This window comes from Drosophila mojavensis, unplaced genomic scaffold, assembly GCF_018153725.1.
Source record: "Drosophila mojavensis isolate 15081-1352.22 unplaced genomic scaffold, ASM1815372v1 contig_74, whole genome shotgun sequence".
Taxonomy (NCBI): domain Eukaryota; kingdom Metazoa; phylum Arthropoda; class Insecta; order Diptera; family Drosophilidae; genus Drosophila; species Drosophila mojavensis.
Window position 1 is genome coordinate 20,184,097 of NW_025318899.1, and position 25,641 is coordinate 20,209,737.

At 35.7% G+C, this 25,641-nt stretch overlaps 2 protein-coding genes across 9 annotated transcripts in view; one reads left to right on the forward strand and one right to left on the reverse strand.

Moving 5' to 3' along the window:
• Window positions 1-25,641, reverse strand: part of LOC6583088 (protein TANC2) — a 62,987-nt gene that overhangs the window by 28,556 nt on the left and 8,790 nt on the right. The gene's annotated exons all lie outside the window — the stretch shown is intronic.
• Window positions 11,704-13,803, forward strand: LOC6583089 (trichohyalin). The gene has a single exon (XM_002008731.3). The coding sequence runs from the start codon at window positions 12,050-12,052 to the stop codon at window positions 13,772-13,774; it is 1,725 nt and encodes a 574-aa protein (XP_002008767.1). The 5' UTR covers window positions 11,704-12,049; the 3' UTR covers window positions 13,775-13,803.

The window sequence follows — 25,641 nt, forward strand, 5'->3', positions numbered from 1 at the left end:
CCCCCCCCATTCCCCTTACTCCCGCCTGATGTGGAGTTTCACAAATATGCGTATTCATTACAATTGATTGACAGACTAGACACAAACCACGAGCGTAACAATTCAGGCTTGAAGTGCGCACCCAACGAACCATGGTCCATTTACCATTTACCAGTTACCATCTACCTGCTATGTGCTAACCAGAGGCCAACGATTTGCAGTTCCAATTAAATTTAAACGCCAAACGCGCAAATCACAAAAGGAACCAGAAAGAACTGGTATGCGACTGAGAGATACTCTATAATGGAAAATATAATGTATTTAAACTATATATCTATATTCCCATAAATTCGATAAACAGAGTTAGCAAATCAGTTTCAATTTATAATATAAGTAATTAAACTCTACCATATCATAGATATTAATTCTATTTAGCTATATTTATTTATTTTAATTTCTTGATATAAACTTCTCTTTATATTCTGGCTATTTCAAGCTTGTTCCATTTATCGTATTAATTTGTTGATATTAAAAGATCGATTCTTTTACCAACTTCGGCTCTATATTTTCAGGCTATTTCTAGAGTATATATGTATAAATGTCAAGGAAATTATATCTGCTTTTTCTTGAAATTAACTTCTATGACCAGCTATTGCTACTTACTCTTCATTTACAGGGTATGTCTACCAATAACCAATCTGTGTCTGGCAATGACATGGAACATTTTCCAGCACAACGATTTTTCTTTGTTTCGCTGAGATTTAACAAAATTACTTTTGCGCTTTGGTCAGGCTTTGCAGTGTTTCTGGTTTTTATGCCCCTTTAATTGGTTTTGAAGCTTTATTTTTTGCTGTCGATTCCATTTTCCCCCTTTAATTTAAAAGCGAAGTGTAAAAATAGCTTCATTGTTTTGGTAAAACATTTTCAAGTTCAGTGCGTGGGCAGCAAAAAATAAAATAGTTAAATAAAAAATTTAACATTCAAGTTTCGGTTAGCTAGCCCTTGTTCGCTAGCTACATATCTCTCCATCCCTCTCTCTCTATACCTCTCTCTTTTGCACTTTTTCCATCTTTCTCTCACTTGTTGAGTTTCCGATTTCGAGCTGTAGCTTTGCGTGGGTCATGGTTGGCTTTTGTTGTGGCTGTATTGGTTAGCGTGGCTATTAGATGCATATGTGTGAAACCATGTGTATGGGTCTGTGTCTGTGTGTGTGTGTGTTTGGATTGTGTTTGTCATCGCCTGTGCTCGCCTGCATGAGTCAGCATCCCAACGCGTCGGAAGTGGGACGACCATGCAAAGTCTGTAATTACATACACCACAAATGCATACCGCACACACCACACTCACACACACTGCGCACACACACATCAGATTCGATTTGCATTTTTTCAAGAGAATATTTTTTGCACGACTGAAATCGACAGTTGAAATTAAAAATTCGCTTCGCTTTGATAACCATATGATAATTTATAGGCAACAACGATGGCCTACCTGCATTTAACTAAAATATGTAAAACTCAACTAGTGAAGCTCAACTAGTGTAAGAGATACAATTTCCACAGTCACTGCAATTCCCTCAACTGTGTCAGAGACCATCAGCCCCACACAGGATGCATAAATCATTCTGGCAGAGTGAATTTACAAATAAACGCAAGGTAGAAAGTGCGAACGGTGTGTTTAAATAATACTTATACAGAAATTAAAAACAATGAAATGTGCTGCGAAAAGAGACAAGGGCCGAGCTGAACAGTAGGCAGGTGGTGAGAGTTGTTGTAAAAATCAAATTAAGCGCGAAATTGGTTGGTTTCTCGAGTGGAACTGTGAAAACGAGTTAAGAGCTGAAGAGAAAAAAGTGTCATAAACCCTTAAAGAGTTGCCGGTTAAATGAGTTGCAAACAAATCGCAGCTCATAAATAACCCAAATGGTCGCTCGATTGGCAAATTTCGTGAGATTTTTGCCTTTTGATGCGCTCGCAGTTCGTGAAAACGTGAGCGAGAAGCGTTACCTAAGCATAGCCAGCGGGTCCATAGAAAACCAAAACAAAAGAGACTGCGAGCAGGAAAAGCGAGGCGTAGCCCGACGTCGATATCAACGGTACGTGTGGCAAGCTCTAACTCAAGCTCAATTCCTGGAAAATCCATTAAACTTCATAACTTTTTGTGGCTTTCGCAACGCTCTGTGCCAAGTGTCAACTGTGGCAAGTGGCAAGTGGCAAGAACCAGCTGCTACCCAGCACGTTGGCCCTTTCAAATTATGTGTGTGAGAGATAAACAACATGCCGTAGAATGTCACAACTTTCAAGGAAATCAAATGTTGTTTATCTAATGTTCCGGTTCAGTCGGTAGCTGACATTGGCACATGAAATGTAACTGATTACGGAAAATGTTTGCTGCCATGTATCTGATGTGCGATTGCGATTCGCTAGAATTAACACACGTAGCATATCATTAAAATGAATAGTGGAAGCGTATATATAGATGGTGTGTGAAAGGCAAAAGTGGAAATAAAAGAGCTTTAGCATATGTAGACACAGAATAGAATAGCAGTGTGCAGGAAAAAAGAAAATTTTACATGGTAATTAGAAAACATACAAATATTCATGTGCAATTTTGGATGCTTATGTAATGAAGATATATATATATCAAGGTACATATGTATACAATCGGTACAGGTATAAATATAGATAAATATACAGATACATATACACATAGATACATATGTATATATAGATTCATTTGTATTCATAAATATCTAGATTTATTAAACTTTCTGCAATACAATCTCATTAAAACAACTCCCACAATACAGTATCAATTTATGATTTACTCAAAAATGGAAAACTCTTATCATATGCCTTACCCTCATCAATAAGTCAAAACCAAAGCATAGTTGATGCAGCCAACACATTCACCAAAAACCAAAATGAAGAAGAATTTAAAAACATGCAAATCAAATTAAACCAAGCAAGAAACTTAAGTATCATATAACGCAAGTTCTCTTTTATCTGCTAGCATTGACCCAGTTCCCGGAAAGGTAAGACGGCATTTTCAGCAGACGATAAAAATTGTTGACACATTTCTGTGTGGACACATCTTCTTCTTCGGGCAAATATAACTCTAACTCTATAACTCTATTAGTGATGTCAAAGCACATACACGTACGTACTGCGTGTGGTTGTGTGTGTGTGTATGTGTGTGAGTGCGTAAAAATAAATGAATGTTTATTGCTTTTTAAGCTGCACATTTAAATGTGTGTCAAAGCTGGCCGGAAACTTGGCAAAAAACAAAAAGCAACACAAAATATACGAAAATCTATATGAATAAAAAAAAGCCACGCAACTGAACTCGTAATGCGAATATGCATAAATCAAATGGCACTTCCGCTGAGCGTGGGCTTTATGAGAGAAACACAAGAAATACGCTTAACCAAATGAAAAGTGACAATTTTATTGGAAGACAACGCAGCAGACAGAAGCCCGAAAATCTCGAGAGCAAATGTTAATGCACCCAGACATACTTGCTAATTATTTGGATACCCAATGTTCCAATTGGTAAAGGTCTAATATACAGTTCCGAAGACCTAAAATACGACAAACTGCAAAATGTGAATATGCAATTAGAAAATATATTATTGGAGTTTATGAAGAATTGTGGACTAACATTCCATTTTATTTGGTTTTCCTATTCCAATTTGTAAAAGCGAAATTCTGAAGGCTGGAAATACATTTATTTAGAAATTTTTATTATTTATTAATACTGATTTAAAAATATTGCAATATTTAAGTGCCCGCTTATATCAAATGATTCCATTATTCTTTTGTTAAACTAATAGTACATATAATTATAAAATAATGATTTAAATATTTTACTGATTTCTGTGAAGGCTCAGGTCACAGATTTTATAAAATAAACTATTTTCTTTTCTTTGATAATATTACTAAATCAATATGCCTATTCAACTAGGCAATGAATTAGTTTTCTTATGCATTGTTTATTGTTTTGAACTAAACTTACAGGGTATCTTCCAATCTTCACGTTGTGTGCATTTTGCCACCTTTTCTTAATCTAGTGCAAATTGTGCTTGACTTTTATTTTCAGTTTTCCTTTTTTTTTGTGGGATAAACCCACACGCAAACAGCGCAGACAACGCGTCCACTCACTCGTCATTTCAGCTCATACGCCCCAGCTGGAGCGAACAGCTGATTCATTCATTCAATCGCTCATTCGTTGGTTCATTCATTAGTTTACGTTTCACGTAGCATTTATGCGACATTTTTGACAAACAATCTTCAAAGACCGGACCTCGACTCGACTTGACTCGACTTGCCCCAACTCAACTTGACTCTGCACCACTGTGGGTCGCAACTGTGGTCCAAGCGGTTGGGCTGCCCATAATTGGCAGCGACCATCGATTTCTATAGATTCCAGTTAGTTAATGCGGGTCGCTCTTGTAGCTGGTGGGCTAAAACTCACATGATTTAGTGTTAAATACATCTCTTTCAATTTGTGGCTAATTTATGAAAGCCTCAATTTGTTTAGCTCTAATCGCCTACTACAAAAGCTGGCTAAATGCAGTCTGAATAGGTGTCAAACGAAAATGATGTAAATCAATTGCAAAAGTAATTGTAATTGTGAAGTAAAAGAAGATCTTTATATAATAATAATATAATTGATTTCTATTGAAACTTTAATTAAAATTCTCTTAATAGTTTCTCACGCTTCTGCAAACTCCTTTTGGCACTTTAAATACTTAAAGAGTAATTAAGATATGCTCATAAATCTATTTCAACACTCAGAATTTGCAAGGCAAATGACTTTTTTCTTCTATTTTGTTTTGTTTGACTGACAAAAACAAATTTTGAAATGCTCCTAAGAGCTGAACCCACAATTTGTTGTACCATTAATTTGTGGGCGAATTAGCATTTATTTATTTTTTCTTTTCTTTGCTTTGTCTTCTAAGTAAACAAAATTAATTAGTTTTCAATGAAAATGAGCATTTAATTTGTGTGGCGGCTTTTCGTTTCGAACGAAATTCCGAGTCTCTTAATTGTGTGAAATTAATTTCAATCTAATTTTTACGAAAACACTTCGCTAACTAGTCGAGGCACGTAAATGCGATGCACAGATTATATTTTATATATTTAGTCTTGAACTATGCATTTTATATTGGACCTCTCACTCCTACTTATGTTCAAATTAATGCTACAAGGTCGGCTGGCTCTCAGTTGTTTTGATTGGACGATTTAGTTTTTAAGTTTGTTTAGTATTTGAGGCTCGGTCAACATTTGGAGCTGATGCTTAGGTGATAAAAATGGTTTATTGTTGCGGCTTATATTATAATCAAAATTCAATTTAACAATAACAATATTCATTTACATAAAGTGATGAAATTTCCGGTCGAAATATTGGAAAATATACAATAACAAGTGAAAATTATATATAATATCTCATGGATATCTGATTACAAAGGGAGAAATTTCGAACAAGTTATGAAAATGGAGTTCATAATGATGTGACTTAATGATAGCTATTTGTTATAAAAACTGGTCCAAATTTATTATATCTGCAGAGATCGGAAAGTTGATTAGTAATCGAATGCCTATTTTGTATTTAATATCCGTAAATGTCAATGATATCAAAATACTTTGTAAAAACATAGAAAAGAGTTGATTTTTCTCAAGTTTATTTTCATTATTATAGTATTTATTTATTGATCTTTAATATATGCATAATTATTATTCGCAAAGCAGCGCCGTTAGCATCGGAAATCGACTTTTGTCTTACGGTTTCTGGCAATATTTCTGTTGCGGCTGTCAAATATTATATTATTTTTCACATCATTAGAAGATCTTCGTAGATGATTTCCTAATATTGATTCTATGGCCATAGTTTACATTTATCTCATATGTGTTGAGCTTCTGCTGACTACCGATTGCGGTTGGGTCTATTATGCTAATGAGGCGTCTCTGGCAAAGCGGCTTAAAGTGGAAGTGCTTCTTGCCAATCGCCACAGAACTTGAAAACAAATTATATATATATAAAATATATACATATATGTATATTCACACAAATATCGATATATTCTTTTTTCAATATTGTGCATACATTTGCATAAATTGCGTTGTGGGAACGCGCGTGCGCTGCGGCCAGCTCCATAGATAGACTGAGCTATGCAGACCCCAGTTTGCGTCTGCGTCTCCAACTCTTTGCCAGCCCCACAGCCGATGAGGCCCAGAGATTCTTGGTTGGGGATTGACAAGCTTTCAGCATTGGCTTGGCGCTCGATGACTATCGGTGCTTCACGATGAGGCGTTGAGCTGCATACAAATGAGTTTACGGCGTGTGGGCGCCACTTGATAGGGGGCGGGGGCAGCCGAGACGAGTTGCATGCAACGCCTGGGGACCATAACACGTCGACGACATGCTCCGGCTGCCGCTGACGCTTCTTTTTCTTCTTCTTCATTTTCCTATTGGACACTCATTGGCCTCTTATTGTCATAATGGACTCATTTGTGGCGCTTTCTAAGCCGTCTGCGCCTCATTAATCATCGGCGAGGCGTGGCATTTAGTTTTTCGGCTCGTTGTAAATATTTTGACCAATATTTTGTGCTAGTTTTTTTCTGCTTAAATTTAATTTTGTTTTGTTTTACACGGTCGCCGACTTATTCTTGTTGTTGTTGCTGTAAATAGAGCGTGTGATTGACAGCGGCTCTTTGAATGTATTTTATCTTTTATTTTCTACTCTGTTTTCGTCATTTTTTGTGTGTAGCTCTTTAATTCGCTTTGATTGATTGATTTGGGGGTTTTGTAACACAGAATTGGCGATATCTATATGAAATTATGAAATCTTTCACTAACCAACTTCAAATTACTCAAATTGGTTTCAAATTTCTTTGATTGACAAGTTGAAAGATTGGCCGGTTAAAAGAAATTGATGTGAATAAAATTATTAAATAATTTCGGGAGCAGTTTTAATAGATCTTAATTTGATATAATTTAGTCAAATTGAAAGTGTGCCAGAAATGAGAAGAACGAAGAAACATAAACGAAATTAAGAAAATGAAATATCATATTTTTTGCTAGTATCAAGTTTGAAATATAAAAGAAAATCGCTTAACCAAAAATATAGAAATTCTAAAGATGCTTTTAGAAAAATTTGGGATAAAGAATTTAGATAAAAGTAGATGATAATTTCTTATTAAATGAAATGTACATAAATTATTATCAGCTTTTTTCAAATTCAACTGAAGTGCTAATATTATATGATTATATTATACTCTAAGAGTTCTGCTCACATTAGCATATTTATAATAATTTTTCATGTTGCTAAGCCTCAATTAAAAGTCTATTTCACTAATGAAACAACAGCCATCCCAAGAGACTTCAACTGACACTGAATAAACTACTAATAAAATTGACATGAGAAACAGCAACAACAACAACATAAATAGCAACAACAACAACAACTCAACTTCAGGTGTGCCTGACAAATCGATGTAAAGCTCATGTTAACCGATAATGGGGCTCTCAATAGACACACATGCAATTGGCTATGCTCTTTAGAGCGTGTAGCATATACAAAACGCAAAGTTAACAAATTTGCCGTCTAAAACGTGATCGAGTTGGCATTGAAAAGTGCCTGGACCAACCTAACATGACGATGATAATGCTATAGAGCGGCTTATGAAATTGTATACACACACACACACACACACATACATACATATTGAGAGACGTCTAATGGAAGGCATCCAGAACATTTCAATTGATAATGAAAACACACAATTAAAAGTTCAACTGATCTAACCCCGCGCCACAAAATGGAAACGCCTTCAAAAATAATAGAAAGAAAAGACGCGCTTTAGTTCCATTTGATGGCGGACTTTAGTTTCGGAAAGGGTAGAACAAAGACATGTCTAATACGGGTCTCTAAACTTATAAGTGCTGTAGTTATTGTAGATGTTGTTGCTGTCGCTGTAATTGTTGTTGTTGCTTTTGTGTTTATTGTACGCTATTTACACGAAAAATGACATAAGCCGTAGAAGTATTTCTTGAGCAAGTCGAGTACAGCAAACAACTCTGAAGTAAATTTGTAAGAAATAACATGTATGAGTGCTAAAGGCGGGAATGTGTGATTAGGAAATACCCTGCAATCAGTTAAGTCTGGTGAATTCTTCCTGTTTATGAATAGGGCATAAATATTAAATTAAATAGGGCATAAATATTAATTGATAAATAAATAAATAAATACTAAAATAAATACTCTATATGATCTGTGCACATATATATCATATGGTATGTCTAGCATCATGTTCTACTGAAAAGAGCAAATTAGGATGAGACATGATACATATATGAAATCAGCCACGCCTTGTTCTGCCTATTACATAAGCGGTCACCAAAACAATATACCCTATTTGGACATATTCAATGTCTACAAGGTATAAAAACCATTTCGTATGTTAACAATTGTAAATTGCCGTAACGAAAGAGAATATTTATACAAATTATACTTGAAATGTTGCTTGTCAAAATTTATGCTAAGTATTAAAGTAAATGCCATTAGTCATTAGCTGAAAGAACATTTACTTAGGCAGCCGTGCTGTAGATGAATAAAATATGTACTAGTTCCCCATTGTTATAATTTTGATAAATTGCCATTTATTTATTTAAATTGAAAGGAAGCTGAGAAAAGTTATTTCTTTCAAATTCGACTACATTTGGCCATGGCTTCTGATTCGTAATCTCGGATATAGGTCTATACCTCTAAATTTAAATAAACAAACGATGCACTATAAAAGTTGGCTAAACATAAACCTTGGCTATATGTAGGACTATCGGCATTTTATGGCAAAGCAGTAGCTAACAATTTAGCATTGGGAAAGGCACTGACGATGTGGACATCGGTGCTTCAAAGCTTGTCTGTCAGTGTAGATCTTTAAAGTGTTTACGATGCTTAAATTACATTTTCTGTGTGCTAGTGTGTGCGAGTGTGTGCGTGCGTGTGTATCGGTGTATGCCGTGCAAAGTGGTAATATGTATGCTACGCTCTAAGTTGTTTAGATTGAAACGTCTTTTAATTGCATGTTAATTGCCCGAACCACAATCGAGACGAACAACTGGCGAATGTGGACGCGTTCCGAGACGCAGTTAAGATCTGCAGAAGATACAAAGTGCCAGACAGCGACTTCGTCTTGTGCTGTTGGCCAAACTTGGAGCCCGGAGCTGCCGGAGCAGTCAGTGGACATTGCTTGGGGACTTTTGAGAATGGTCGCGTTTTGCTTTTTGCTTTCTGCTTTTTGCTTTTCTTTCTTTTTGCGGTCTGAAAAACTGGACAGAGGCAAACTGGAGAAGTGCATGAAGTTTGTTCTATAAGAAACAGTTGCACTCATTTGTTGTCCCAGTCGCCATCATTGTTCTTGCTCTTGTTGTTTATCTCGCTCCTCTCACCTGGCCGTTCTCGTGTTGTCCGAGTGCCCACTGCATAAAGTACGTGTGGCTATGGCTATGGCTATGGCTATAGCTCTTGTTCCAGACACTGCCCCCGGCTTTACTGTCTCTCGACAAAGACAAGTTTTTCAAGTTTTCCGACAGGGGCACATGAAGTCATTCAAGTGGCAACCAGCAACAGCAGCCCAAAGCCAAGCCGAACCGAACCGAACAAGGGCCAAGACAGAGGTTGACCGCAAGAAGGCACAATTTTGCTTCTGTTGCTTTTGTTGTCTGTTGTCTGTTGTTTTGTTTGTTGTTGTCCAGTTGTTTAGTGCTGTCATTTGCACTTGACGTTGAAGTGAACTAGCAGCAATTGCATTCAGCTGGCAAACTGTTGCTGTAAAGCTTATTTATCCATACCTAAAGTCTATAATTCCATCAGTTGAAGCTTACGAGGAATCAATTACCTCAGATAAGATTATTGTTACTAAGAAATTGGCCAGATAACAAAATTTTAATGAGTTGGTTTAATGGTTAGTGAAGCAAAAGTAAGAAAGCTAAGACAAAGGGAAAAGGTTGGTAGGGTTATAAAAAAACAATTTTTTTTTAATATTAGTTAATATTAGATAGTTAGTCTCATATAAATTTGGAATTTTAATATTATTATTTATTATTTATATATTTTAGCTAAGCATTATCTGTGTAAACTCCCATAAATTCTAGCTACCGCATTCATTTCTAAATTTAACATAAAATGAACACTTAACAGAGTTTCAACATATGCATTACATAACTCTACAGTTAACATGAACCCATAATAATATAAATTTTTTCCAATTGGAAAAATTTCTAAAGAGTATCCCCTAAAAGAATATCTTAAGTAGATGTCAAATATATGTCATAACTGAATACTTATCGATAAATTTTCAAGTCGCTTCTAATGCCGTCTAACCACCTCAATATGCTGGACAAGTGGCATAACCTATTAAACACTTTTACAGATATGACTAACTAGTTTACCTTTATCGCGAGTTTTATTGGCTTTATTTATGGGCGGGGCCTTCATAGCCTACCACGCCGCAGACAATGTTAAATCACTGACCCAATTCAAGGGCCCAATTGTTACGCTTCAGTATTTCACATTACTTTTGTTTCTCAGTACTTTAGATTTGGCACAACCCGAATATATTCAATTCAAATTCGATCCACAAACTTCAACGAATATAGAGCGCACAATCTTTCTCAGATCTAACTTTATGTGAGGCAGTTAGGGACAGTTTACAAAATACTGTTTGCTTTGAAATATATATTACAGATTTTTGAGTTTACAATGGGTTCATTGTAAGACTTTTAGTGCCCATTCGCAGTTAAGTGTTAATTAAATTTATTTGAACCTCAGCTGCAGAGATACAGATACGATTCATTGGATTTGAATGTGAGCCAAATGAAGCGTGCCCAAACAGATTTGTTTTGTGCCCTTTTCTGGGTTCGGTAGCTCTTAACACCACACACAACTTGTAATAGGCGATCGGGAAATGAGTTGACAATTTGTGATTTTGTGGGCATTCCGAAACTCACCTCAACTAGTGACCAGTTTATGTGTATTATTCATCATGAAGTACGCCCGTAAATTGCGCACATTCAACAACTTTATTTTTTTTTTTTTTTTTTTTTTTTTATTTACTTTTTTATCAGCAATGCCCGTCACCAGATTCACATTGAGCTGTTGCAGTCGCTTGCAAAATGGCCAAGACATAAGTTTTGGACATAATTAAGCCATCGCGAATGGCATTCGGGGAAAATGTTTGCCATTTGCGTTGACAGTTGTCAGCAAGCGCTAACTTGGCTAATTAATCAAAATAATGACAACATATCTGGCCTAAGTGACTTGACAAAATTGACATTTCTCGTACACAAAGTATCACAATTAGTAGTTTAACTAAGTATTAGAAAAATGCAAATATCCGAATACAGACTGAAATCCATTACAATTTGAGAAGATAAAAATTGTTATTAAAATACACAACAAGTGGGCGATACACTGAGAGAATAAGTTGTGAACTGAAAACGTATTTTAGGAAAATTAGATTGAAATTTAATAAATTAGTCTTGTTCAAATTAATAAATATTATTGTTTTATTTTACTAAAGAAATATGAAACCCTTTTGAAATTCAAGAAAAATTGTATATAATATATTAAATATTCGATAAGAAAGTTTATATATATCGCACAAAAAGCAGAATGAATTATTAAAACTATTTAATATTTTCTTTTATCTTTTTAAAGCGGTCTTTACAAATAATCCCATTCCAAACAAATATGACGTAAAGAGAACATAATCTTTATACATAGTTACATGTAGCATTTCAGATGATATTATGCAACTATAATGTGATTTACATATAGAAAATAAATATATCATATAATATTATATCTCTTTGAATTATCATTTTCTCTCTCTCTCTCTCTCTCTCTCTCTCTCAAAAACAAAATTCATTTTATTTATACAATATATGGGCTATTCAATATTTCCATAACTACGAATCGCGCTCCTTGACAACATTTAACAAACCCGATAATAAACACCCGAGCAATGGCTGCCTGCAAAATTTTCAGTAGATTCTCCAGTCCAGCGTCATGCAGTACAGTTGGCTGCCACAGGAACGACGCCAGGTGAAGATACGAGAGAAGCCGCCATTGGTTATATCGCTGCAGCGCTATGAGCGGATCCAAGCTAATGCAAACAAAGCGGCTGAGCAGCAGCTGCAGGAAAAACAGAAGCAACGTCAATTAGATAACGAGAGGTTACGCCTTGGCGGCGAGGAGCTACTTCGACGCTTTGCTGGACGCAATATATGCCCCACGGAGCAGGAGCAATGCCAAAGGGACCAATTGGAGCAACAGCAGCAGCAGCATTTGGCCAAAGAACGGGCGCAGGAGGAGAGCATTGCGGTACAGCGAGAGGAGCAGCTCAGACAAAAGCAACGCATCGAGAAGGCGCAACAGCTGCTGGAGCAACTGCGTCCGGGTCCGCGAGAGCTGCACTGCGCCAAGCTGCAGAGCGAGGTGCTGCGCGGCATCATTACCCAGAGGCAGCTGCAGACACAGTTTGCGGCAGCCACCGAGCAGCAGAGAGATCTGGACAAACGCATCTACAGCGAACAGGTGCTCAATGGGCTGGAGGAGGCGCAGTTGCGCCAGAAGCAGCGCAGCCAGCAGCTGAGCGAGCACAAGTGGGAGCTGCTCAAGTCCATTGAGCAGCGTCAGCAGGAACGTAATGCGACGAAAGCTGAGCAATTGGAGACCGAACGACAAGAGCGAGAACGCAATGAGCTGCAAGTGAAGCAGCACCTAGCAAAGGAGCGCGCCGAGCAGATGGCCAAGATGCAGCAGACCCGACAATATGCGTTGGCTTCGCTGGAGGCAGCTGAGCACCAAAGGAAGCAGCAGCAGCTGATAGACAAGGTGGAGCTGACGCTCTGCGAGGTGCACAACGAGGCCAAGGCCAGGCTGGACAGCCTGAAGAACGATCTGGCCAAGCAGCGCGTGCAGCGGCGACTGCAGCTTAACGAGCAGCTGGCACAGCAGCTAGCACCTCGGCTGCACTACAGCGCTAGCGAGGATCAGCGACGCCACGAGCGGCAGCTGGCGGAAATGCGACGAGCGCACAGTGTGGAGCAGAAGGCACGTCGCCAGCGGCTGGAGCAGTCTAAAGCCCAACGCCAGGCCATGCAGCGAGAAGAGCAGCTGCAGGCCGAGGCAGCCAAGCAGCGGGCAAAGGCGGAACTCAACGACGACGTAGCTAGGCGACTGGAAAACGAACGCATTCACGTGCAGTTCAAGCTGCAAGAACGTCAGGAGCAACTGCGTCGCCAGCACGAGCTGCGCGCTGAGCTAAACAAGCAGGAGCAGCAACGACGCGACGCGGAAGCACGTCCGACCACGAACTACAATCGCTTGGCGCAGCTGGAGTGCCTGCGTGAAGATGCTCGTTTCATGGACTACGCCCACCGACTGATGATCGAGGCGCAGAGCAGAGGCTGTCCCCTGCAGCCCTTCATGCGCGTCCTGGAGCAGTACAAGAGCGCGAATCGCATTGGCGCCGAGGTGCGTGTACCGAGGCATCTGGTTACAAAGTTGACCCTGGGAAGACGCACCAAAGGAGATAGCCCAGCAGAGCAGCAAGAGAGCAAGGAACAGAGCACTAGTGAGGAAGAAGAGTACAATAGAAGAATAGAGGAGACGCTGAAGAAAATTGAAGCTCTCGTTTTGGAAGACTCCAAACAAAAAGATGAGAAGAAGAACAAAGAAACGGAGGGATTACAAAGTAATACGAAAGAAGAAGGAATAAATGGAAAATGAATACATCTAACTTGAATATGCAATTTAAGATATAATATATTTATGGAGTTATCCAAAACTACCTATAATATATATATTTTTTTTTTTCATTGATTAACTGAAATGAAATATAAGTAAAAAACAAAAAAAGTTGAAATATAATTTATAGGGAAGTTAAGAATTTCATATATTTTCAACTAAATAAAAATCAGCCAATAATATACATAGATAATATTTCTCGTTTTAGAAGTATAAATCTTCAACATATCTTTTAACTATTGACAAACTACAGCTCCATATGAAAAATACTGAATAATTTTTCCAGTTTTAGAAAAAATAAATCTCCTAAATGGATATACTAGAAAAACTATATTAAACCCTTTATTTCGTAGAGTATTTAACATTCGACACCCTTGGCATGCGCATCCTTACATATTTGTAGGAAACCTTTGCCATTAAAATTCTGTTTGCAAATTGAAACCGAAATAAAATATCAGCTAAATTAGCGAATACTTTTGGATTACATTCCCCATTGTAACGACCTCAGCGGACAGTTGTTCGAGTTCAAAGTGAACCTCGTATCAATTTCCCATTCGCAGGTTCCATTTGCATTACTCATGGCCTGCAATGCACTTGTGGTAATCGGAATCGAATACCAACATTCCCTCTCTCTGTTTCCCTCTCTTTCTCTTTCTCTCTCCAAATTACGTTAGGCGAGTCGCGTATATTTATGGGGCATGTTTTTGTGGATGCCACAAAAGTGTTTTTTCGCTGCCTTTTTATTTTCAGGTGGTGAAAGGCACTTTAGGCAGTTGCATGTGAGATTGTCATCAAATATTTGCAGCAGCAAGTGGATAAATTACTGTAATTTACATTTGCCAGTTGCAACAACTCGATAATTTATGTGGAACAATCAGATGAAGCTTGGTAAGTGCTCGAAATAAAAAATATTGCCTGAATTAACGTGCGACTACTAAGAAATTCTATATGGAAGCTGTTTGAATATGGAATTAACAGAGGCATAATTTCTTATAAAAGGTTTGAGCAGATAATTATTGATATTTTTAATGGACCTAAAAGCGTAAATTATTCGTTGAATAAAAAAAAATGGAAAAATATTTTTGCCATATCCCAAAAAATAAAATAGTGATAAATTTGTTAAAATTTTAAATTAATGTTAAAATTCGAGTGGATATCAAATGCTTGGCAAAAAGTAGCGAATGCATCTACGCATAAATTAAATTAACAAACATTGATAAGTAGCACAATTTACAGGTCAAGCCATTTCAGTAAGCCCTTCGAAACTAGATTCAGCTTATTAGTTTTCCTAACTGGAAATCAATTAAAGTTTTCTTTCATTCTGACATTACTCATTCGTTAACTCAAGTTAGGAGTTTAATCAAACAAACTAATGAAGCCAAAGAACTTCTCACTCGTTCCGCATTCTACGTACGCTACGTTCCACCCTAAAAAAAGCCCACTAAAGTGTCACAAAATTGAATTATCTCTGATCGAGTTACGTTCTATATTTGTGTCGTCTTTCATTTACGTGTTTGTGAAGTCATGTCAACTGGATTTTGGTGGTTTGTTTTTCTGCTGTTTGTTGTCTAAGCAAATGTCTGACAATGAATGGGAGTGTGTAAGTGTGTGTATGAGTGTGTGTATGTGTGAGTGTGTGTGTGTGTGTGTGTCTGTAAGTATGCCTGAGGCTTAAAGGTTTTATCTTTTTCATGTTCGCTGTGAACTTGTTGATTTTAGATACAAAAGTCGCTGTCGTTGTCGCTGTTGTCGTTGTCGTTGTCGTATTTGCGCAACCAAAAAAAAAACTAGAATTGTCGAAACAACCACAAATACGAAGGTTAATGTATCTTCACATCGTTCAAGCTATATCTATTGCAAATAAAACAAATACACTGCAATATATATTTCAATGCTTCAAAGAAGTTTCAAAGTGAGCTTCACTTTTCAGTTGAAGTTTCTCATTTGATTTTTTTTTTTTTTTTTTTTTTTTCATATATTTATTTTTGCAAGTCTGCGTGTTGCCAGACTTTGTAGCTTTGCCGACGCTTATATATGTACATATACATATATTTATATATATACCGAGTTCTAAGAAGAGACAACAGTTTTTATTTTATTTTTGTCTGGCCAAAAATTGAGCTGTGCAAACATAAATTTGATTCTGAATTATGAATTTTGTATGAAACAACAGCAAAAAAAGGGCAAGGTTCTTAAGTTTGAGCTCCTTTTGTTGCTCGCTGATGCGCAAAAATTCGCCAATTAATCAAAGGATCTCCGAAATGAAACTGGCTTCTGAGAGCGCATTCTAAATGCTATCCTAATTAGGTTTAATGAGCTGGCAAACTAATATGACAAAGGAAATTATTAAATTTATATTTGAGTAAAACAATAAAACAGGTAAGCTTCAAGCTTTTAGATAAATTATGCTTTATCTATTATCTATGTCTGTAATACCAGTTTTTAATAGTTATCTGTGATCATAAAATACGAAGAGCTCAGGTTAAGCACCTTTTGCCTTATCTAAATTTCTAATTATATTTAGTTTGCTTAGCCTCAACAACTGACTAACGCTGAAGTCACTCAGTTGAGTCATTTATCTCATCAATTCAAGGAATGTGTTAATAAACGCGTATCTGAAGAAAAAACAGCTAACTAATTGGCAACAAATATATATGTATTGAAAAGTTTTTATCCGAGCTTAAAGTAGATATCTCTTCAGACTTACGTTCATTTTATTTTCGACTTTCATGACAGACAAAGTGATGTAAAAGGCGTGTGAAACTTACCTGAAAGAGAAAAAAGTGAAATTCATTAGTAAAAGAGAAAAAAGTTAAAATATATATATATTTATATAAAATCAATATAAACCTGAAATAAAATACAAAGAAAATATATCAAAATATTAAAATAGGGCATTATAAATTAAATTATAATGATGAAAATAATTTTATTGTTAAATAAATACTATTTAAATAATTTATTATCTATACAAATCTATAACTTTAGTTAAAGTATCAAATATAATTTATATTTGATACTTTTTATAATTAAATAATAATGATGAAAATAATACTATATCAAAACATTTTCAAAATAATCTATTATTAAAAATTATTATGTTATTATTATTTAATATTATAAAGGTCTGATTGCAGTCTGATTAGCTTTAATGATTCGAACTATTTCAACTCTAGCTATCACTTAGAGCTCATCATCTATCAGCAACGACAAGTAATAAATTTATAAATAAGTGCACTCGTTTTGTTATAAATTAAATGAAATTTAATCACAATAATGATTTCACTTTTTTATATAATTAAAAAAGTTTTGTATTCCCATTCTATATTTTCAATTTCTGTCTGTTTCATGCGCCTTAACTATTTTTGTTTACATTTCGAGCGCTTCTTCCTCTTTAGGGTTAAGAGTTTCACCCCATTAAACGCTATGAAAAAGTGTTTCCCATTATGCCTTTAGTACTTGTCTTTCACATCTACGTCTACGCACATTAATTTCCACGACAATTCTGTAGATGCTTGTGCATGGTCCACAGACCTCAAACATTTATATAGCTCATTAAAAAACAAAACAAAAAATTCCATACCATTTAAGTAGTTCAGCGTCGTAAAAAGGCGACACATGTGGCATTAAAAAACAACAGCAACTGCTGCGCTGAGAGGCAAAATATTTTGTACTTTTCTCTTTTTGTTTTGATGTATCTCGAGTTGATTTCAACTAATTGCTTTGACATCTTTTTCTTTTTGAATTTCGTGAAGCTGCAGCACAATCGTCTAACACATTCATGAGATTGCCTCGAGATCAAAAACAATTTGCAAGCTGAAGACTGCAGACTGCTATTGCGCTCAACTTCGTCTTGATCCCCCCCAGTGTCGGGGCATCTTTGCATTCCATTTGCAATTGAAGATCAGGCGCCAACTGATCTCCAAGTGGATGTCTTTGAATTGGCGCCAGACGCCAGTTTGTGTAAACAATTTAAACGTTCTTCATACTCGTAGACACGCCCCGACAACATCGCAAGTAAATATTAAAGCAAATTGGGGCTGAGCCTATGGACAGGAACTAACCTTATCCTGTCTTTATGTTATTTTGTCAGACAGTTTTATGGCTCGCAAGTAAATAATAAAACAAATAATGAAGGAAGTTAATGAAAGGGTTTCTAATAATATTTTTGCTATAAACATGTCACAAATCACACAGCACGATTATAAAAGACACGTGTTACTGAGCAAGTACAGTGATCGCCCGATATGTGAACAAATATAATTTTATGCGATTTGTATTTGTATTCCACACGTGGAAAAGGCCTAGGCATATATTTTTTAATAATATTGTAATATATTAATATAAATTTATAATTTAATTATATTAATTTTTTATAATATTTACATTTGTTTGTTATACTATTTTAAATATAAATATTTATTAAAATATTTCAGTTACTTCTGTCCAATTAGCTAATTTTACAAAATGAATATTTAACTGAATCATTTAGGTTTTCTACCGTAAGAAACTCGCAGCCCTTCGTTCCACTTAATGATGGTTCACTGTCTGCCCGACCAAGTGGAGCAGGTTCAATAGTTCAGTGTCATTCTGATAATTCATTGTGAGCTAGTGGCCTTCGATAGAACAATAAACAGCACAACAGAAAACTAACCAACTGAGCCATGACTGAGCAGCTTGTGCTTTGTGTAATGTTAATAACATATTAATAATAATAATAATAATAATAATATTGTAATATATTAAGCATGAAAAATGTTTTCTGTTGCCACGAAAACAAAGGCTTGGCTTAACACGAGCTGGAATCGGGCTTCAGGCAGCCCATCGATAACTTACTTCAGGCAGCTCTTCCGTTTTGTAATTAATCAATTTCAACTCCCAAATGCATACAATAAATAAATCGCGCGCATTGTGTGAAAAGTAAGCAAAAACAGCAACAGAAACAGCATTAACCACAATCGACAACAATAACAACAACAACGACAACAACATAAACACTAACACATTTTGGTTTTATAATAAAAATGTTAAGATTTACGAGACAAAGGCGCAACATTGACGTGAGTGCAACATGTTGCAGGCCAGGAGCATGAAACCGAAGCTGCCAAAACATGACAAACACCCAACAGCGAAAGAGTGTTATGTATATGTATATGTATATTATAGTGTGTGTACATTTACTTCTGGAATAAACTGTACACTTTTGTTTTTAATATTTGTAAACAATATGATGGAAAGAGAAACTATAACTAAAATTGAAATGCCGCTGCCAGAAGCCATAGGAAGAGATTATTATATGTACAATGGGTTAAATATGTTTCATTCCATATACAAAATTTTATGACTGCCTATCAACTTTCGCAAATATATATTTATTAGACAGTTGTTTCTCTTTAGTAAGAACTCAAAAATATGTTGAACATATGTTTTTAAGCAAGAACTTATAGTGAAGAGAATGGAGAAGATTTAAGCTAGATCTTTGAACTGTGAATTTATACATATAATAACATACTAAAATTTATATGGTTATTATTTTTAAACAAAAAAATACAAATAATTTTTAAATATTTCTTGTAAAGAAAATTAACCTTTTTTTAAATATGATATTAAATTAAATTAATATCTATAATATAATATATATAGATATATCAAAATTCATAAAAAAAAATAAATAAAATAAAATTTGCTAAATAAATATTATTTATGAAAACATTTTAACATTTTATTTTAGTCATTTAAATAAACTACCATGGTGCTTAGGTGCTGCTGTTGCTGCTGCTGCTGCTTAACAGTTTCCTATTTAGCCATGGCTTATAATTTATGTCTATGCAGCGTTTGTCCGCCGGGCAGGCGGCGTTAACATAGCGCGTTATTTTATTTATTTTTTTTCGGGTAGTCGTGCCGTTTAGTTGGGTTATTTCTTTTCCTCTTCTTCTACTGGCTGCGGCTCAGTTCGTCTCGTCCCGTGCCGTCGCATCATATCGCCCATTGAGCATCTCGACGCATAAATCAAACTTTGGTCTGCAGTTTTTCTTCAGCACACGGAAAAATACAGAAACAAAAACCAAAACCAAAACTGTTTGGTCAGATCAAATTGCCCGACTCTGGACTCGCGTCTTGGCAACTTCTTGGAACTTTGCCTGCCCCAACTGGGATACGTTGGTATATACACAATTTATATATATATATGTGTATACAATTTATAGCCTTTTAATGCTGCACTTCTCTCTGCCGTGTCGGAGTCTGTGGCAGCGTTGACATTGTAGCGGTAAATGTTGATAAATTAATTCGCTGCAGTTTGCAACGCCGTTGCACGGACTGCCCAAAAAGCTGAACCCAAGCCGAAGGTGATTCATGTCCGCCATGACTCTGCACAAGTCTCAAAATAAAGGCAGCCCTATATACATATATACATATAAACATGTATGCAAACAATTGGATTTATCAAGTGACATTTCGCATGTATTTGCTTTTGAGGCGGCGAACAACAAACAGCAGAAGAGGAAAGAAAAGAAGAAGCAAAAACCACTTGTCAAACTGTTGGCCTAGAACTTGACACATGGAGCGCTAAAGCTGGTTGTGAATTTTAACTGTAATGCAAATTAATATAGCTGCTGTCTTTTTGCCATTGTCACAGAACTTTGAATATTCTAAAGGCAATCAAAATCAAAGCTAATTCTTCCAGATAATTCCTTAAGCTAACTCTTTCACATGACCAACTTTTCGAACCTTAACCTCTTTCACTGTAATCACATTCTTTGACAGCCTACGCCAAGATTCTGAGGAAATTTTTATATACTTTTACAGAATTTATCTCAAATCTTGATCTGGAAAAAAATCTCCTGAATCTTTTATATTTCGTCAAGCTTAATGTCGGATAAAATTTTAATCATTATGAATAATAATTCTCAGTGCTTTTTTTATAGCTCTGTGCATTGCCCCTTGGCACGCACCTTGTCAACTGGGAACAGGTTCAACAAACTTGGACGTTGGTTCCGCCCATTGTCTGGGAACTGGGAAATGTTTTTATTGTAAATACTCTCGCATGATGAGTCTTCTAATTAAAAGAAATGCTCAGTCATTAGGCAACAATTTCACTTAAACGACTCAGGTGAAAGTTAACGTTAAAGCACGAACAAAAATAAAAACAAAAACAATCCATTAAATCATCTTCAGCCACACCAAAAAAAAAAACACCTTAAGAAATAAATTAAACACAAAATGATTCAATGAATGAAATTATTCATAAATACATTTGCAAATTTTTTTTTTAGGAAATTTAAATGAGAAACGTTTAGCCTGATGACAACTGAAGTTTGAAATTATTATTATTTTTTTTTTTTTTTTTGTGGCACAACTTTTTTTTATTTATTAGATTTTGAAGAAATATTGAAGTACCCTCAACATTTAATTGAGCAAACAACCCACGTTCGAAAATTGCCAATGTTTGCCTGATGTTAAATCGCAAATAAAAGATCTGGATTATGCAATGGTTGTTCGAATCGAGGTAAGCGTATGAATAATTCATTGCCGAGGCTTGACTTTCCTTCTAGTTACCGTGGAAATTAGTCACAGATAAGCAGCCCAGAGAAAGGTCATTTAACAAATGTCTGTCAATATATACAAAGAATATGCATTAGCATTTGACTCAAGATTGAATTGCTGCGCAAAGTGCAAAGGTCTTACAATGCATTAATCTCTGGCTTCAGGTAAAGCAAATTAATTCTACTTATCATTTAGATAGATAGCTGTTGTGTCTTGAATACTAAATATGCCTCTCTCTCTCTCTCTCTCTCTCTCTCTCTCTCTCTTTCTTTCTCTCACGGGAATGATTAAAATCACATAGAAAGGTGGCATTTATGCTAGAGAGAAATAGATGCGTGGTTTCGAGCTCACTAAGTAATTTTTGTCTATCAAAAACTTGATCATTCTTTCGCCGCTTTATATACATATAAATGTATATACATATATGTATATATAAATATCTCCCTTGGTTTATGTATTTTTCATTGATATAAATAAATATCTATATATATTTAGAGAAAGAAGTGAAAAATTTGCTTCAACTTAAAAATATTTTCATAGAATAATTAAATATCTATCTGCTTGTCTGCCACTCTCTCTCTCTCTCTCTCTCTCTTACTCTCTCTCTCGCTCTCTCTCTCATTCTCTATTTCATTTTGTCTTTTTTTCCCAAATGACTTTCAGCATGCTTACAATTTGTTCTACCTACTTTTAAACTAAGCATTATTATCTCACACACATATACATACATTTGACAACTGCTCAAACAATCAAACATATTTTTTCTCACACGCACGCACACACACACTCACGTAGCTGCTCAACTGCTGACCCAGTACTGACCCTGGCTATCTCGCTGACCCACAGCCATGGCCGAACCTCAAATGCAAAGTCGGACAAATCTTTAGAGCTCAAATGCTCCACAGTCACGCTTTCTTACCGCTCCCCCGCACACACAAACACACACACACACACAAGCCCACATAAATACAAACTACAAATTGCTGGGCAAACATTTGGCATCTTTTTTTTGTGTTTGCAATTTAAGCAAATTCACAAATTCGTATTTGGAGACCGAAAAAAAGAGTCAAAGTAATTCGCTTCCTCAACTGTGGCGAACTATTTGTAATTGTTTTTCGCGACAATCTACAAAGCAAACTCGACTCCGATAGCAAGATATGTTTGCATACGAGCCGAGTTAACAAGCAAAGCCAATTACCTTCATTTTGCTTTAATTATTGGCAAATATTGAAGCGAAAAAACCACAAGAAAAAACAGCGACGAACGCCTGGCGCCGCCTACAAAGTTTATCAAATACAGGTGCGACAGGTGCGCCGGTCAAAAGGCGCGACAGCCCGGGAATTCTTATAGATATGTGCTACATACAATATAAAATATATATATATATATATATATATATGTTTTGCTATCTTATCAAAAGTTTTCGCGTGCCAAATGTATGAAAAAAAAAAAAAAAAAAGTTGACTAACAATTTCATATAATTGTAGATAAAAGACAGGTAAGAAATATGTCAAATGATAATTCTCGGAAATTCTTTTTGAGTCTATTATTAAATAAAAAAAACTAATCAGTTATATATTATGCTTAATATTTAATCACTGACTAGTTAAGATCTAACATACATTATAAGTAATAAGTCATCGAAATGATTAAATAATAAATTTCTTTATAAAAGAATTAATCACCAAGTTGATGGAATTCTTGAGTATGACTAACTTATTGAGGAATGTCATTTAAATAAAGATTAGAATTAGTGTTTAGTTAAAAAATATCTCCACTAAATAGTTGTAGATGCTTAAGTATTTGTTAATTTGGCAATATTTTATTGAATGTTGATTACAAACGATTTTTACATCGATTGGTTAAATCGATATGGACATAACATGATTTTTATAAACAAAATTTGGATTGATTACCTGAGAATTCAATTTCCACAGCAATTGTCGTACGTCAAATATTTGTTTATTTGATTGGTTTCAATATTTTTCTTTATATCTGTTTTATTAATTATTCTTTAAAACATGGCATAAATTATAAAACTATTTTTATAAAGGCTATTTCCTAAGCTAAATTTAGATCTGCGTCAATTGCTTTCTTTAAATATTTGTATATCATGGATTATATTATATTAAATTTTATATTTTCTCAAACATTAAAGACATTCCCTCATTAAGCAAGTTGTCGATGTAAGTTTCAATTGTTATTATTATTTTTGCACGTGTCCATGTCAACTTGTTGATGTCTCTCTTGACAATGTCGAAGCTACCGTCAAGCAACGCCTACAACTTGACTTAGACACAGATGAGATATGAACTGCTGATTGTTTTTTTTTTTTTTTTTTTACTGACTCTTTTGTTTCATCTTTGACCGACGCGTTTACTACAACACAGTGTTACGCGGCTGCTATTGCCATTTGGCAATCAAAAATAACAATTTTAACAAACAAATGTGCAAATAATTAAAAAAAAAAAAAATAGTATGTGTGTTTCAAATGTTTGTCGGCAGTCGAGTCAAATTTTGTTGGAGGTCAACAATACAAATTTTATTTCAATGCAAAAATCAAACTTTTCGTGTCGAAATCAATTGGAGAAGGTGGAGATTGAATGCTAACTGAATATAAAAGCAGTGCAGCACTATGAAAACGAAAATTTCCTATCATTTATACCATACGAAGGCTATTTTAATTTAAAAATATGTAATTTTCCATGTAGGCTTTATTATGTATACCTTATTTATTATTCGTAGATTAGAAATAACATTAATAATATGCAAAGGCATTAAGCAATCAATTATGTTTCAGAGTTGAAGAATATTGATAAATATTTAATATCAAAATATATATAATACTAGAGTATAGATCCATTATCAATCCATGACCTCAAAAATCCAACTGAATTTTTTTTTCGCAGAAGATCAATAAAAAATGACTCAAAAATTGTTGTACGTAATTTTTGTCCATGCGAAGCTTCATTTTGTAGTTGACATCAATTAAGGATTACTCACAAATTATTGATTGCCTTAATTAAAAGACAAGCCGCAATGTGATTAACTTTATGTTCGAAATTGCGAAAGCATGCAAAAGTGAAGAGAGAAAAAATATTCATTTCACTAATGAGAAAAAGAGTGCCGGGTACTCAATCAACTACAAAAGATTGTGCGATCCTCTCAAGGAAAGTTGTGCAAAAAATATAGAGAAACTCAGATAGAGCGAGAGTGTAAGAGAGAGACAAGGAGAGTAACAACTTGTCAAGGCAGAAAAAAAACTTTTGCAACATGCTTTAGCCGTCGGCCAAAGATGCTCAATTCAAAATAATGAGTTAATAAACTGCAAGGAAAGAAAGAAAATACAGAAAGAGAGAGAGGGGCAAGGAACGAATGAGTGCGAGCGAGAGGTAGCGCCTGGAAGATGAGCGCATGCAAAGTGTCAAATAATTCAAAATGTGACTGCGCGCTGGCAACAACAAATCGAATGCGATTTGCCATGGCGCAGCGGCTTTAACTGTGCAGCGCATTTCGTGCGCAGGGCTGCCAGCTTGCTTGGATTTTGCATGCTATTTGCGCTAACAGCAGCAACAACAGCAGCAGCAGCAGCAGCAGCGGCTGCCGCATGTTGCAATCTAACATCGCCGACACTTTAAACGCTCATTTGGCAGGCGACCCGCTGAGCACAGCCGCGCAATTAACCATCCAAGAGAGCCACGGGCCACGTTCCAGTCCACTCCAGTCTAACCGATTCCCTCACCCCTTACTCCTCTCCACCTTCCGCCCGCTCGCTTGCACATTTCCAGCTAATTTGCCGCCAGTGTTTGCTAATAAATCTCACTCACACTCACACATGCCCACACGCACACACACACTCAGGCAACTGCTCCTAATGAGCCCTGAGGGTGTGTTATAGCAGCAAGACTTAACTCATTGCCACACTCATGGCATTCTTCTTCTTCATATTCTTCCTTGTGGATCTTTTGCCTTTCTAAATGAGGCAACCTCGATATTTAAACAGCTGCATGCAAATCGTAAAACTAAATTTATTCAACTTGTTGTTGTGTTAGTCATCTTAATTAGACTTGTTATGACGGGTCAGTCTCATACCAATTCGCTGTTAAAAATAATTTGAATATAGCCACAATCAGCGTTTCTTTTTTTTTTTAATTTGCGAGCCATCACTGTACTGCAATATGCTTTTTTATTGTACTCCTAGTTGATTGGCATACGATGTTGGCCATTGTGTGGCTTAATTGAATACCTGTTGCTGTATTTCTGTATAAACAATTCGACAAACACAAATAAATATTTTCATTCTT